A 17,156-nucleotide genomic window follows, 5' to 3' on the forward strand; every position below is an offset into this window, starting at 1 on the left:
CAATTCATTTTCTATTGATCTTTGTTTATATTTTTTACTTTGTCAATTTTTTATTTTTTTCAGATATTATATGATTATATGCAATTGATTTTCTATTAAAAATTTTTAGCCTCCCTTGACGTTCACGTTGGTTCTGGCCAGCACTTCCAAAACTTAAGTTAACAATAATGTTTGTAAATGATAATTCAACTTTTTTTTTATATACTTAAAAAAGATAAAGGCAATGAATTAAAATGTTATGAATGATTGATGATAACTATGACGAGGAGTATTAATTTCTAAGTTTATCATCGTAAACTTTGAATATCCTCTATTGTAAAATGTTTATTGTTGCATTATTCCTCTTTACGTATCATTATTTTGTGTCGGCTTTCGTTGTCCTTCGGATATATTTTCACTACAAAATTAATATTCAAACGCTGCCATTCAACTAGTGACCAAATTGAAGGTGGGTCTGCTTGGCATGGGCCATATATATTATTGCAGACTTCTCCATATATATATATATATATATTTGTGTGTGTATGTGTGTCTGCGTTTCTGGGAGTCAATAATGATTGAAACAATGTGAAGAGGCACATGCATTTAACAAATTTCACTACTAAAAAAACTGTATTTAGGGAGGGACCAATTCCTCATTAAATGTCATATATCTCTTACTAATTACATTTTAACAAGAGATTATGATCATCACTAATGATGTGCTTGACTAGTGGAGAAAAATAAAAAGAGAAAATGGAAGAAGAGAAAAATGAGAAGGATGCAATTTTCTCTCATTATCCTTGACTGAATGAGAGAAAGTTAAGGTCCCATTTAGTATATTAAAATTTTGGCTTTGGAATTGAAAATAGAAATGGAATTCAACAAATTATTAGTTTGGTATGTTAGAATCTAATTCCATGTGAAATCTCAATTCCACCAAAATTGGTGGAATTGACTTCCATCAACAAAACTTCAAATTTTAAATTTTACATTATTTTTTTCATTTTTCACCCCTTCCTTTCTCCTCTCTCGTTCAGTCCTCTCACCCTTCCTAGTGTTGATGACCTCAACAATGAGCACTAGCTGTAACAGCCCTCTGGGTCACCACTGCCTCTCCAGGGTCTTTTCCCCCAGCACTGGACAACACACATGTCACCACATGATTGCCGGCTTTCCCACTGGTGGACAGTGGTTATTCCTCACCCCACCCTCACGGGGGTCTTTTGGAACCTCCCCAGACTCGAACCTCCAACCTCTACCACCTTAACGAAGTTGAGGCGAAGTCTGGTACCAAATTGTAACGGGTGTCCTAAATTAGGACTTAATCATCATACTAACCATGGTTAATCAAGGACTAACCCAAATGGATTATACAATACGAGATTAACCTAAATAAATTCTTAATATGTATTTTTTTTTTCAAACTATTTAATATAAAGGAATCCTAAGTCTTTAAATATTTTAAGAATTCATATCATTCGATTAAACATATGCGGAAGCATGATAATAACTATTTTTACTTGCACAAATATTTTGACCCATTAATATAATACAAGCATCAAAACACAATCTCAAGAGCCCAAAATACCTTTCCATCCTACACAAAACCCATAGTGCAAATGGATCAAGAATATATTATCCTAATTGGCAATATCATAAACTAAATACACATATCAACATAAAAGGAGAGAGGCCTATAGAAGTGATTATTATCACTTGGCCTAATGCTCCTTTCCTCTGTTCTTCTCAGATGAGCTAGTTTCTGCAATATGTTAAAAGAGAGGGGTGAGTACAACCACTCAGTAACCAAAGTATATCTAAGTTATACAAATACATGATAATTAATCATGAATGCAAGTGACCAATAAATTTTATCAAGATGACCATTCAAACAATCACATTAATAACAGTTAATCACATTAACATTGAACTCATATGATAATTTCAAGAATAAAGTCAAGTATAAAATTTGCACAAATAGCCACATATACATTATTCGCATAATTACTACATTTCTCATTTCTACAATTATAATCATATTCTCAACATAGCCATCACTCAAATGGCATGATAATAATAATATGGCATGATCATCTCTTCCTTATACCCCCACCCCCCCTATTTCCTCTGACATGAAATCCGTGGGCCAACAACCGGAAGGGATCATCCATGTGGTGAGACTACCCAAAGCCTAATCATATCATGAGGGGCTACCGGGCCAGGGTTACCTTACTCACTTATGAACACGTTTCCTCCAAATCACACACTATGGGGTGTCATACCCAAAACTAGCTCTACCCAAAACTCCAGGTAGCCAGTAGGGTCAAGTCCCTTAATAGGAACAATGCTACAGTACCTTACAAGGTAAGTAGCGGCTATAACCCTAGGATTATTGGTTAATAGCCAAATACCATATGAATTTTGTGTAATTGCTAATTCCTTCACTAAGGCGAACGCCCGCCATATTCATACTAATAAAAAATATATTTTAAAAACTCATATATATAATTCATAATTTATAGTCAAGATTGTGCACATCATCATCAACATCAATCTCATTATTTATACCAGTCACAATTAACTTGGTCACAAATCATAAGGTCTCAACAAAACCACATGCATTAAAACAACGATTTCAAATTTAAATATATATATATATATATATATTCTTTTGTTTCACACCAACATAATTAATTAATTAACATACAAATGCATAAAGATAGATTTCCCCCGGTTACCTCAACCTTTGAGAGGTCAAAGGTTACCCCTCAAGTTACAACACTTCCAAAGCTTTCCAAAGCTTGAATGGTGTCAAGAAAATTAATCTACAATTGATCATATCCCAATATGTCAATATATTATTAACACAATTTTCACTCATACGCTAACACCTAAGTATTTTTTTAAAAATTAGTCTTAGTCTCTTGAATTCTAAAATTTAATTTCAATGTATTTGAACGTATCTACTTGGTTTAATAGTCTCCTTCACAATATTTCATTCAAATATTTTTCTAATATCAAAATTTCTATTTTTATTCCAAAAATTCGCACATAAAATACCAAAAAATTGCAAACTTAATTTCAAGCCTAGAATCATTATTCTATAGCCATAATAATTTATTTCTCATCTCAAATAATCATCTAAATATCAACAAATCAATTTAATATTTTAGATTTAACTAAAAATCTACCCATAGAAAGCTAGGGATAAACTCAAATGCCTCAAATTCCAATTCTATCAACAAAATAATACTCTAGAATATTTATTACACTACTAACAACCTCAAAACCATATTTAATTCAACATAAAATTCATCCCTCTTCCAATCTTAAATTTTCTACCACCACCAAAAAATCAGAAACCAAAGAGAAATATGACTAAGAAAAATGTTTAAACACTTACCCTAGTTTTAGAATACTTAAAATCTCATATGAAGTATCCCATTATGGAGCTTCACCTTCTAAATCAGTCAGCCTCTCCATCAATGTCGCGCGCTCTCTCGCTCTCGCTCGCTCTCTGCCTCAGCTCACGCAGGGATGAAATGAAGAAATGAAGGAAGGAGGGTGATTTATAAAAAAAATACCGCGGGTCCCACATATTTTTTTGTCTCCTCGTTCCTCTCTCTTCTTTTTTTTTATATTATTATATATATATTGTCATGATTGCGTGGGAGAGCACCGAAAGCAATTTCTCTTCTCCCTTCTTCTTCTTTCTTTCTTTAGACATGTTCTCTTTTGTTTAATAATAATAATAATAATAATTTAATATTTTTTTTAATTAATTAATTAATTATTTTTTTAATTTTAATTTATATATCTGGATTAGATTTAAAACATCATCTCCTTTCTAATTTACTTACCTCTAAATATTTTTTTTAAAAAAAATTTCTATTAACCCAAATTAACTATTAAAATTTAAATTGGGATGTTACACTAGCGACCCTCCGCAGCCAGCGCCGATGACCTTTAACAACTAGCATCGATGACTTATAAAACTAGAACATTCTTGTGATGACTCCAAGACTATCTCAGATGACAAGTTTATCATCAATGAGTTGGCAACAACCTTCATCATGGACAATGGCGAGTCGGCGAGAGCCTCCGCCGTTAATAGTGGTGAGTCGGAGAGTTCCTCAATGCTGACAATCTCCTCTGTCTCCTTTAATCTCTGTGGCAAGGTTCGACCTTCCTCATTATCACTGACGACAAGATCGACAAATCCTTGAAGGTGCAGGTAATGGTTTGATCTTCTCTCTCTCTTCCATGTCCTAAATCTGGATCTGATTTCAAGAAGGCACAGGTAGTTGTTCAAAGTTGATTTCATCTAGGTTTTGTTTCTTATTTAGTTTTGATTACTTGCGATTCATGGAAGGTTGATTGTTTTGATAATAAAGTTAGTTGGAGATTGTTGTTTTGATTTCTACGTACTAATGGAAGGTTGCTGGCTAGAGATTTTGAACATTGTTGTTTCGATTTCTTTGGTTCAACTTACATGGTCAAGCTTCAATTAACTAGGCAAAAGCAATTTTTTTTTTGGGACGAGGACATTTTATTCATTCTATATTTTAAATACCAACATTAAATAAAAATAATTTTTAAATTTTATGAACATACCAAATATTTTTTTAAACTTCATTTTCATATCCATTTCTATTTCTCATTCATTTCTAATTTTATCAAAATCATTTCCATATAACAAACGGGGCATATGAGAAAAGAAAAGTTGTTAATTTTACATGGACAATAAGAACCTTATTATTTATAAAAATATTTATATAAATATATTTTTATAATATTATTGATTGAACAAAAATATAATTAAAAATTATTTTATCCAATATTGACAACAAATTGTTTTATCTAATTTAAAATTTTATTTATTAATTATTAAATATATAATAATTTTAAAAATTGAAACTACAACTAAATAGATAGCATTTAAAAAATTAAAAATACATAAATACATACATTTATATTGTATGTGTTCATGTTTGCGTTCCTAGGAGTCAATAATGGCCCTTACTAATGCTACTATTGACATTTTAATAATAACAAGAAATTATAGCTCCCGTTAAATTTATAGCTAAAAGTAGTTTGCTAAATTTAGTAACAAACTCATACTTCCTTACTATTTAACAAGAGATTTAACAACAACTATAGTGCATCGCTAGTTTTAACAAGGAATTTGATCACTTGCTAAACATATTTATATTTAAAAATGGTTATTTAATGTCATGTCACTACATCATCTCATATATTGTCACCTGCCACGTGTCTTTTGTGTTGGCTCATGTCATATTACCCATCACATGTCCAATAAATAATGTCATGTCACCCCTTTGCGATTATGTCACATGTTTATTATCTTTATAAAAGGTCAAGACTTAAACTTTAGACTTCTAACTTTTTAAAGCTTATATTCTCCTTATTTGTTAGTTGAATTGAAATACATCTAGTCATTATATAAAGAATTAAACATACGCTATTTAACTACACACATATAACAAATAACATATCATTAAAAATACACACACATATATATTATATTTTATTTTTAATTATTAATATAATAAAATGACTTATATTTATATGGATCTTTATACTATATTTTTTAAATAAAATATCATTTTTATTAAGAAAATGAATTCAAAATCAAACAAATATTTAATATTAATAATTACATTATAAATATGTTAGTTAATTTTTAATTTTAAATGAAAATAAATAATTATATAATTAAAATTCATTATCAAAATTTTTTTTTGTAGTGATTAGATAGGGATAACATTTCTTGCTAAATTTCTCACTAATTATTTATTTTTAAAGAGGTATAAAAATGAATCGTTAATTTTCTTGCAAATTATTTCATTTTAAATAGAAATAAAAAATTCCTTGCTAATTAATTTTGTCATTCTATAGAGGTATCGAAATGTCTTGATATTTTTTTTACTACTTATTTTATTTTAAAGAAGAATTGATAGTCTTTAACTATTTTTTTCATTAATTTTAAGTTATATATGAAATTAATATTCTTTATTAATTTTTTTATTAATTTAGTATTTTGAAAAGGGATAAATGATACATTGCTACTTTGCATTTGTCTAGTGGTGTGTATAGAAAGTCATTCATAACTGTAAAAAGTTTGACTGATCATTAAAAGTTTTTATCGATTTTTTTTCAGAACAAGTTTTCATCGGTTCTTTAAGTTGGGGAGGAGGAAATCTAAAAGCTCTTTAGGTCAGTTTGCCAGCTCTAATATATGCCTCTTTCATTTTTGTTTTCTTTTTTCTGTTTTTATGAAACTAATTGAAGCTGATGAAAAAATCGACATGCTGGGGACATCCTAGAACCACCCATTCCTACAACGGGTAATTTTGAAATTTTAAAAGTGTTAACTAATTTGATCTAAATTATTTAATTTATGTTGTTAATATCTTCCTAATAATAAAGATCATAGAAATATGTTTTATTTATAGTTTTGTTTCAACCCTTTTACCTGTCTTTAACATAATATATATAATAATGTATTACGGTGACAGTTTACTTTGCGTAATTGTATTTTTTTAAAAAATATTTTTTATAATTTATTCTTTATTTATAACCCTGTATATAAAATTTTGTTTGGATTGAAGGTTATTTAAATGACCCCACTAAAAAAGGTACTCAATTTCTTTCATTTTATATATTTATATAATACAAAATACAATAAATTTCATTATATCAACAAAGAAGAGAGTTATTTTAACATTAACATACATATGCTTTTCGTTTAAAAATGTAAGATATTTTTAACCGAATCTCACCCCAATAAAGTAATTACTTGCCTTTAAACTAATCTCATCTTTTCATATTTATCCTTATTTAATAGGGTATTTTATCATAAAATAAACATAAAGTAATTTATTTAATAAAGATATTTTTGAAAAAATAATAATTACACCTTAAAAGACTAAAAATATCTTATCTTTCTAAACATTCAATCTCTCAAAAAATGCTTTATATTTTTTAACGGAGGGAATAATTATTTTCCTATTTTCAAACTTAAAAAAACATTGATAGGATTCTCAAAATTATAATCAACAACACACAAAAAGACTTCATAAGAAGGTTAATACTCAATCAAAATTTTTAAAAATATTTTTAGTTTTGAAATTTGGGAAAATGAGTATTGAATTTAATATCTTAAGTTATAATAGGATCTTGATTTGATATTCACTTGTTTATGAAGCTTTTGGTATCTTCTCCCAACTTCTTTCTCATGGTTCTTAATATGGGACTTTTTGTTTAAACAATTAATTTTTTCCCTAAATATATTAAGGTATGTTTGATTGAAAGGGAGGGGAGATTATAATTACTTTGATTTAAAAGTCAAAAGTTGGGTTAGAAAATTTTAATCAAATTTCCTACCTCTCATAATTTACATCTTGTTTTTTTAAGAAAAAAATTTCATAACCTCATTTATCCATTTTTTTTAATAAATGAATTCATTAAAAACTCATCTTCAATATCCTCCTCACCAAACCCTCCAACTAAACAGGGATTTAGGCTTAGATATTCTTTAACTAATTACAACCTCCTAGTTAATTAACTGGACAAACATATTCTAATTATTCCAGAGGGTAATTTTTAATTTTTAAAAGAAATAACTAATAAGTATCGGAAGGAGAATTTCAATGAGATAAATACACGCATAAGTTTAATTTGTCTTAGTTATTTTGTTTTGTTATAATTAATTTCTCATTTCGTCTCGCTGCATATGGATTGTATTAGTGTACTGTGGAAAGGAATCATAGGACACACATTTTGAATGGGATTAGTCAGACAATTAACACCTTTAATTTATATATAATTAAACTTTAATTTTGTTTGTTGGTGGATGTCATTTCTCATTGCTGTTAAAGTTTTCAGCATGTTAGTTATCAACTTACATATAGTGTCCGTTGGATACGTCTTTAATTGATTTTACTTTCAAAAAAATCGATTATTTGGTTTATTAGCCAAACACCTGAAAAAGCAAAAAATTGATTTCAACCCTTAAAATCGATTTTTTTTAAAAGCTAATATTGTGAGCTTTTCCAGGAACGCTGATAAAAAAATACTGGAGAAATTACATAAAAAGGTTCAAAAAAATTATAAAAAAGCACAAAATTTTATTAAAAAAATCAAACTCCCTTCTCTTCTCTTTTTTTTTTCTTAGTAAAATTCAAATTTTAAATCTTTAAAAAAGTTACTAACATATATTAAGTTAAAATCAATTTAAAAAACAATATCCAAATAAATTACATTATAACATAATCAATTATGATTAAAATCTACCATTTAATCAATTATTTTTATAATCTATTATACCCAACTGAAATCCAAACGGATCCATAGTTGTTCAAAGCTAATGCAATAAATTTTTGGATTTTAAAGCTAAACCAGTTTAACCTTTTTTATTTATTCCGGAAATCTGGGGTTGTTGCGTGCGTAAACAGAAAAATAATGAGAGTCAATATTGTTTGGCACTAACAAATAGTTATATACTTATTTAAATACTGTATTATTAAAATATTCTTCAAATCATGACAATATAAAAGTGAAAGAAAAAAGTCACCTTCACGATAATGTTAATTTGTGATGAGTATCTATCTAATCTAGCTATATCTATAGCTTGTCCAGAAGTTAAACCCTTTTATATGTTTTATTGTTTAATGTTTAATGTTTAGAGTAAATTATACACCTTAAAAAATAAAACAAGTAGAGTTTAAAGTAATTTAGAAACCGTAGGCGGGGACTCTCAAGTCTAGCATGTTAGATTTCATTAATTTTTTTTTTTTGGGGTGAAAAATTCCCAGAAAAACGATTCACTTAAGTGAAATTAAGAAGAAAATGTCACATTAATCGAGCTGTCTCATCATACGACAGTCCTTAATTTTTATGTTAGTATATATAATTAAAAAAATGATAAACATAATTTTAAAATAATAAATTTGTGATAGTTAAGTTCCTCACAATTTTTTTTTTAAAAATTATAAATATTAATCTAAATAATTGTAAATAAAAATTTAAATTACAATTTAATAGTTATATTTAAAATTTAAATATTTTATTTATAATTAAAATTTTTAAATTTATATATATTTAAAATAATATTTATAATTTAATTTTTTATAAATTTTATTGAGGAGCTAATAGTTGTATATTTATTGTTTTGTGATTTTAAAGTCATTCTCCCTGCAATCAAACTTTTTAAAATATAACAACTCCAGTCTTTTTTTTTTTTTTTTCCTTTAATTATGGCTGCCAGGCGGCTTGACGACAGAGAAAGACTGAGAAAGTGTCTTTCTCTTACTTCACATCAGTTGTGGGTCCTACATGTTAAAAATATATAATAAAACCTCTTCGCGTTCTTCTTGGACTGTACATGTTGACTAAAGTAATTAACATATGTTTGGCCAAAAAAAACAATAATACTCCCTCTAATAATATATTTTTAATCAAATTTTATTTTAATAAAATAATTATTTACTTTTAAATTAATTTTATTTTTTTATATTTACTTTTATTAAATATTTTATAATAAATATAAAGTTATTATCAATAAAAGCATTTTAAAAAAAGTAATAATTACATCTCAAAAAATTAAAAATATTTTATATTTTTGAACATTCAATTCTTTAAAAAATGTCTTATATTTTTAAATAGAGAGAGTAATTAACATATTTTTGTTGGATCCGCTTCCTCTCCATTTTTTCTCTATTTCCCATTTCAATCATTAGATTTATTCATCAGTGGTTAAAATTTAATGTTTCAAAAAATTATTATTAAAATATAAAATTTTATAAAAAATAAATATAATAATAATTTTGTAAAATATTAAATTCTAACTATTTAAAAATAGATTCAACAATTAAGATGAAAAGTGAAGATGAAATAGAAAGGAAAGGAAATGGAAAGATTAGTAAAGTATTATAGGTTTTTGATACGCACAATTTTTAATGCACTCGTTAATATTAGGGACAATATAATTATATGATATCATAATAAGCTAGGTAACAACACTGGTTGAGCGTGAGTTGTTAAGCTTTATATATAAAATTGATCAAATAAATCAGAGGGTGACTGAACTTTTTATAGATTCAGAGGCATCAAAATTTGAAATAAAATAAGTTAATTTTTATTTCAATTTTTTAATATTACTTAACATTTTAATTCTCTTGGATTCAACTTATGTAATTTCTCTTTTTAAAAAAAATTAGAAAGAAAAGAGAAGAAGGAAAAGAAAGAATGCAATATATACTCTGCTTCAATTCTTGTTAATTATTATAACACATTTTCAATCGTTTTATATATTTTAAAAAAATTATATATTTTTCTTAAGAAAAATTATGTTAAGAAATCTTAACATCATAAACTAATGAAATATATTTTTGTTTTTATTTTTAACTTTAAACAATGATACAACTATCTTAAATATATTCATGTTAAAAAAAGGTAAAATTTAAAAAAAGTGATTTAATTATTATAAAATATTTTATATTTTGGATGATGTTTTTTATAAATAGGACAGGGAGAGTATTATTTTTCTCTAAGTACTTCTGCAAATTGCATAGTTCATTTGACCAGATAAATTTAATATTAACTACAATACAAAAAAAAAGATGTATTATATATAAATGTGAGTCTGTGGTTTAATTTTTGTAGACCATATGTGTACATTGAAAAAATGGAATGAAATGACCACTCATAAAAAGAAATTACTCTAAATATTAGTTTATTATATTTATAATAAACTAATTCATGATTTATTAATAACATTAATTAAAATTTTAAATTTTTAAAAATATTTTTTTATTTATACACTTATAAAAGCCTTAATAATAATAATTAATATTTTAATGTATGATTTTTTTAAAAAATAATAAATAAAATAAAAGTATAATTGAAAAAATGGCTAATACCCTATATTTTAAATTAGATGATATTTTTTAAAAAATATCTTATATATCTTAGATTAAATAATATTTTTAAAAACTGTCTTATATTATAATAAATAGAAAGTAATATTAAATTCCAAAGGCCACCAACCTAGTTACGATGAAACAGAAAATAACAACTTTTCAAACCAGGACAGTATTTCACAACACGCGACGATCGCAAGAGCCCAACTATAAAAAGGACATGCATGAACTCTCTCACCCACACTACTCACCAGAAGCATAAAGCTTACTAGCGAGCCATAGCTTACCTTCAAATTTCTGCCATCTTCATAAAACTTTTAGGGTTTAGCAGCTAAGTATGGCAGTTTCTGAGATTCCTTCAGTGGTTTTAGGATCGTCCTCTGGGGAAGTGAAGATGCCGGTGATAGGAATGGGGTCTGCACCAGACTTCACCTGCAAGGCCGACACAAAGGAAGCCATCATCGAAGCCATAAGGCAGGGCTATCGCCACTTCGATACTGCCTCTGCTTATGGCTCTGAAGCTGCTCTCGGAGAAGCCATTAAAGAGGCTCTGCAGCTCGGCCTCGTCCCCTCCCGACAACACCTCTTCGTCACCTCCAAGCTCTGGTGCACCAACAACCACCCTCACCTCGTTCTTCCTGCCCTCCACAACTCTCTCAGGTCTGAATTCAGGATTACTCTATTAACTATAGTATTGAAAACCTGGTCAGGACAAGTTGAATCATAAATTACTTAACCAGTGTCCTAAATGGTTCAATGAAATATTTTGTTTACGAGAGTTGGACTGTTGATGATCATGTTTGGTGGTTATGTGGTGCAGGACTCTTCAGCTGGAGTACTTGGACCTGTATCTGATTCACTGGCCCATCGCTGCGAAGCCCGGCAAGTTCGCGTTCCCCATAGAGGCAGAAGACGTGGTGCCTCTGGATTTGAAGGGCGTGTGGGCCGCCATCGAAGAGTGCCAGAGACTCGGCCTTGCCAGGGCCATCGGAGTCAGCAACTTCTCCGTCAAGAAGCTCCAAGATCTGCTGTCGTTCGCCACCATTCCTCCCGCAGTGAATCAGGTGGAGATGAACCTGGCGTGGCAGCAGAAGAAGCTTCTGGGATACTGCAGGGAGAAAGGGATAGTGATGACGGCGTTTTCGCCGCTGAGGAAGGGAGCGAGCAGGGGACCGAACGAGGCGATGGAGAGCGATGTGGTGAAGGAGATAGCAGAAGAGAGGGGCAAGTCCAGCGCTCAGGTTTGCCTGAGATGGCTCTGCGAGCAAGGAGTGACGTTCGTGCCAAAGAGCTACAACAAAGATAGAATGAAGCAGAACCTCCACATCTTCGACTGGTCCTTGACTGAAGATGATCATCGCAAGATCAGTCAAATAAAGCAGCAGCGTTTGATCCAGGGACCAACCAAGCCCCAGCTTCCAGATCTCTACGATGACGAAATATAAACAACAAATAATATTTGATTTATCGGGACGTCGTCCGCGATGCTGGACCCAAAAATAAAAATGATCACTATTATTTTTGCATTCAGTTTATCTCTTCCTTTTTTCCCCCCCTTCTTTGCAGTGGGTTGGGGTGATTGGTTCTGTGTGTATCATGCATATATTCATCTTGACAATGTGTGATGATACACGCGCTCGCACACAATCTTCAGTTTATCGATTCTTTCTTTCTGGTCTGGGTGGGTAATTTGTTCAGTTTATCACACTAATCATGCTTATTTTAAGCTGTGTTGTTTCGGAAATCTGAGATATAAATAGTAAACTTTGAATATTACATACAGTTTATTTATTATTCTCATAAGAACTTTCAAAGTCCATTCCAGCCCCTTTCAGGATTTGGATTCCATGCCCGGAGCAAATCCACCCACCCAATGCGTGGCGATACGTAGAAAATTTATAAGCGTGTGATTAAGTTAACGGTCAGAGGCAAATGCACATGAGAGGGAGTAGGCACTATTTTCATTTATGAGCTTGAACGATCTGATTCCACAACAAATTGAAATTTGGATCCTACTTCCTTATCCTTTAAATTTTTGAGAGATTCCATGAGAATGAGAAAGCTAATTTCGATTCCGTGATTTATTGATGCACATGCTTCTGAATTTTTCGATTTCAAATTGAAACCTACATAATCTCTAGTATAATACAAACTCTGCAGAATGGGATGCATTCTTGAAAATACTATGCCATTATAATTCAAAATACTTGATTTCTCATTATCTTTAATGCAATCTAAGAAATAAGGTCTATTATTAAACAACATGATAACACAACTGGTTTCTAAAAGATAGAAATTGCGATGGAACAGAAAGAGTTCGAAGCCTAATAATAACAAATTGCTTGAAAGATCTTATAAGCGTGGAAATTTCAATTTGTTAACGGTCAGAGGCAAATGCACATGAGAGTTCGAAGCCTAGCTAACAAACCTACAAATATAACCATCCGAGCTCCTTCCGTAATGATTTTTAAAAGAGGGGAAAACAAAAAGAAAAGATCAACACACGCAGTTACTTTAAAACTAGCAACATAATATTTATAAAAAGCTGAGTCTAGAGAAATTCAGACCCTTCAGATGTTGATGAGCAACATCAAGTGATCTATGACAAAAATCCGCGGTATTTTCGCCATCCTAACTCACTAACCACGAGAGTACTCACGACCACAAGTTCAATGCAGATGCTCTTGACCCATGATTCTGCACAAAAATACCACCAACAATTTACATGCTTCAGTTTCTTGTGGATAAAATGATAATAACTAAATACTACTCTGTTAAAATATGTTGCATCATCATCCATCAGTGCACATTTTGACATGGATTCAACAGTTTCATCACAGTAAACCTACTTTTCTTTTTCGTCTTTCACGTTATTAAGGTACTCTTCATCGCAACTTTCAACATAATATTCTTCATCGCTAGTATAGCAACTCTCAACAAAATATTCTTCATCACTGTCATCCCCTCCTTCATAATAATACTCTTCACCATCATCAGCAAAACAAAACTCTTCACCATAATCATCATAATAACACTCTTCACCGTCCTCATCATCAGTTTTCCCACTTTGCTGCAGAGGTGAGCTGTCCCGTGGTTGTTGACCACTTAACCTCTCTTGAATTTGATCCCTGATTGCTGTGCCCTGATATGGACCCAATTCATAACAAAAAATAAGAAAAAGAAAAAGGAGTGAAAGGTTACCCTTTAGCCTGCGCATGCATATCAAGAGTAACATAACATTCTTTGTTTGCGTAAATTAACTCACCATCTTGTAGCAACCTTCTTCAAACCTCTCCAGAAATCCAGCAACCCAGCGATCAGCATCTTCCAACCACTCATATCTATGCATCGTCGCAGTCTTCGCAACACTTTGGATCTATAAGACGTTGTAGTTTGTATTTATATCAGTCCAGCAATGCTGAACATGCTACAGAGATTCCTATAATGCTCAATTTCGAAGACCACTATAGATGGCAAAATCCAGAGTACTCAGTTTTCAGTAATCTTCATCACATGCAGGCATAAGATTTATTACTTATTGCCTTTCATCTCACAATCATTCCATCTCATTAATTCCACATGACCATGCTTTAAAGTACTATTTCAACTCATTAGTTGATTTGATGCCATGGGTTAATGATTGAATTGATATATATACCTTTTCACCAACTTTTTCTTGCTGTTCCTTTACTTTCTCTTGAAGGTTCTTAAGCCTCCTATTCACCCTCAATCGCTTTTCCTGTTGAAATGAACACAAGCACAACAATTAAGATCCTTCAATAGATGTGAGAATGATTTAAATAAAAATAATTAATTTTTTACCAGAAAAAAGGACAATCAATTCATTTATACAACAATAATAACAAAATAAGCATTTGACAAAAAAAATTATGCCCGTCCATGCCTTCACATAGCTCACACCGAGGTCCTTCCTTGAGTACCCACGATCCAAGTTACGCAAAACATAGTTGTTATAATCTTTGACAATTCTCATTATAATATCTGATGTAGATATTCCCTCCGTACGTTTTGTTTCTTTAAATTTCCCGATGGATTTAACCTGCAAACAAAAATTGATTCACATAAATTATACCTGTAAACAGAAACTTATATCAAAATAAACAGACAAGGCAGAAATAACTTTTTCTTGCACATACATATTCATAAACATCGTTCCCAGCCCCACTGACATCAGCATAGCTGTGAACAATTCATCAGCAAGTGCAAAAGATTATGCCATGCATTCAAAAGCTTCAAACATTAATCCACCAATGCACATAAAAGTTAAATATTATGATCATTGCAAATCCAATATACGCATAAGAATTAAAGAGAATAGGCAGGGAATTTTCTTACGGAAGAGCATCATGAGCCACATAGTCGATTTTGTGCTTGTCAATAAATTCTTGGGTCATAACCCATGGTGCATCTGGAATGACTTCATCCACCCACCTGCTCAAAGTTAATTCTAAAAGTTATGGTAAGTCATAACTCCTATATATAACTCTGCATGCATGATTGGAAACAACAAAAATTAAACCACAATGCAATATTCTCACCAAAAATATTTCCAAAGAGCTCTTTATTCAAATAAACATCCTATACATCAATGATTAATGTAAAAAAAAGTGTCTTTTAACAAAAGAAAAAAAAAACTGTTTAGAAAGTTGACATAAGTGTCATACTTGCAGTGCCGAAGCGATTCATAACGTTCAGCCTCTGTCATAACAGTTTTTCCCTTGTATTTATGGGTGACTTCATCGTTGCAACATCCAACAAGCAAGTAGGTATTTGGAAACCTAAAATTTGTGTTAAAGATCCATGAGTTAGCCAAACAATGAAGACGAATTTCATGATTCCGAACTTATTTATTGGCAAAATCATGAACTGACAGTTAAAGACGAAAAGAACATCATAAGGATAATTTTACTTAATCTTGGAGAAAATATTCCCTTTTCAGAAGCACTTCAACTTTCTCAGCCATCTAAATAAATATATTATCAGTACTGTATCAATTCATCTCTAATTTGTTTATATTGTCTTGGACTTGCTCTGAATACCAGTAATATCATTTTAATTTTAACCAATCACATGAGAAAATTCATCATTAACTTTTCTCACGAAGGATGTGTCAATAGTTTTGCGCTCATTACTGAAGCTACACGTTTAAGATAGATGTGTACGATATCTTGGCTTGCTCGAGGGAACGGGCATGGCCGAAGTGGAAAAGGTCGTAGATGCCATCGGCGTACACGCGAACGGGACGGTCTTGTGAAGGAGAAGACGATGGATTGCAATCGATTGGTTTCTCGGTCGCCATAGCAAATCACACATACACCGATGTCATTCTTGTGCGTCTCCATCGGCACGCCCCTGTTCAAGTTTTATTTAGCATCGTTCTTCTTCAGCCACGAGCCTTTAGCAAGTGTCGTCGTTTGAATCGCTCAAATATAACGGTACGCTAGCGCACTTTTAGTCTTAAACAGTCCTTTTCTAAAGAAATATTCTCGGCCGAAACATATGCATTTTCTGTTTCTTTTCTTCTCACCGTTCATTTTTATCTTTCAAATTTATTTGATGCGAATTTAGTATTTTAATATTTTTAAAATTTACTTTCAAATATCAAACTTTATATTTAAAAAATATTGAAATATTTACATTTTTATTTAGTGTATGCCCCTCTCTCCCAACACGTTACACGTTTATCTTTTAAAATAAATAAAAATTAATTAATTATAATTATTACTAGCTTAAAAATATACCCAAATAATAGTTCATTTAAAAAAAAATATCATTGATGACACTTTCAGGATAATATAAAAAAAAATTTATACTAAAATAATATATTGAATTTATTCATGGAAAATATGCAAAACACAAAAGAAATGAGAAGGACCTAGATTAAAAAAAAATTACACACTCAAAATATAATATACTTCTTCACTCGGGAGACTTTTTTATTCTTCTACACACTTCCTCACTCTTCACCACTCCTTTCTATTTGTTAGGACACGTTTGATTTTTAAAAACACTTTTGGTTTTAAAAATTTGTTTGTCAAAAGTAAAAGTTATCTTGTGGAAGGAAGAAATTTTTGCTTTTGCATTTTGCAAATGTAGTATACAAATAAGTCTGTGTTCTTGCTATTTCTGATTACACGCTTAAAGCTAATGATATCTCGTGTTGCATCGATCACTAATTCAGTGATTCTTCCCTTATTTCATTGTTTATTT

General features: G+C 30.4%; 2 protein-coding genes across 2 annotated transcripts; one reads left to right on the top strand and one right to left on the bottom strand.

The window, feature by feature from the left end:
• The first annotated feature begins 11,158 nt into the window (after positions 1-11,158).
• On the top strand, positions 11,159-12,583 carry LOC129303630 (NAD(P)H-dependent 6'-deoxychalcone synthase-like). Its single transcript, XM_054943064.1, has 2 exons — positions 11,159-11,585; positions 11,746-12,583. Exons 1-2 carry the CDS (start codon positions 11,263-11,265, stop codon positions 12,368-12,370), a joined length of 948 nt encoding a protein of 315 aa, XP_054799039.1. The 5' UTR covers positions 11,159-11,262; the 3' UTR covers positions 12,371-12,583.
• Positions 12,584-13,436: 853 nt separating this feature from the next.
• On the bottom strand, positions 13,437-16,322 carry LOC129298477 (choline-phosphate cytidylyltransferase 2-like). Its single transcript, XM_054936900.1, has 8 exons — positions 16,109-16,322; positions 15,611-15,724; positions 15,282-15,377; positions 15,083-15,125; positions 14,830-14,985; positions 14,584-14,664; positions 14,191-14,301; positions 13,437-14,067 (listed from the first exon to the last, which is right to left on the bottom strand). The coding sequence occupies exons 1-8, from the start codon at positions 16,243-16,245 to the stop codon at positions 13,771-13,773; spliced, it is 1,035 nt and encodes a 344-aa protein (XP_054792875.1). The 5' UTR covers positions 16,246-16,322; the 3' UTR covers positions 13,437-13,770.
• Between the last annotated feature and the right edge of the window lie 834 nt (positions 16,323-17,156).

The sequence above is a fragment of the Prosopis cineraria genome, unplaced genomic scaffold (assembly GCF_029017545.1).
Source record: "Prosopis cineraria cultivar Desert tree isolate PC_DT_omini unplaced genomic scaffold, ASM2901754v1 PC2, whole genome shotgun sequence".
In the NCBI taxonomy this organism is placed as follows: Eukaryota; Viridiplantae; Streptophyta; class Magnoliopsida; order Fabales; family Fabaceae; genus Prosopis; species Prosopis cineraria.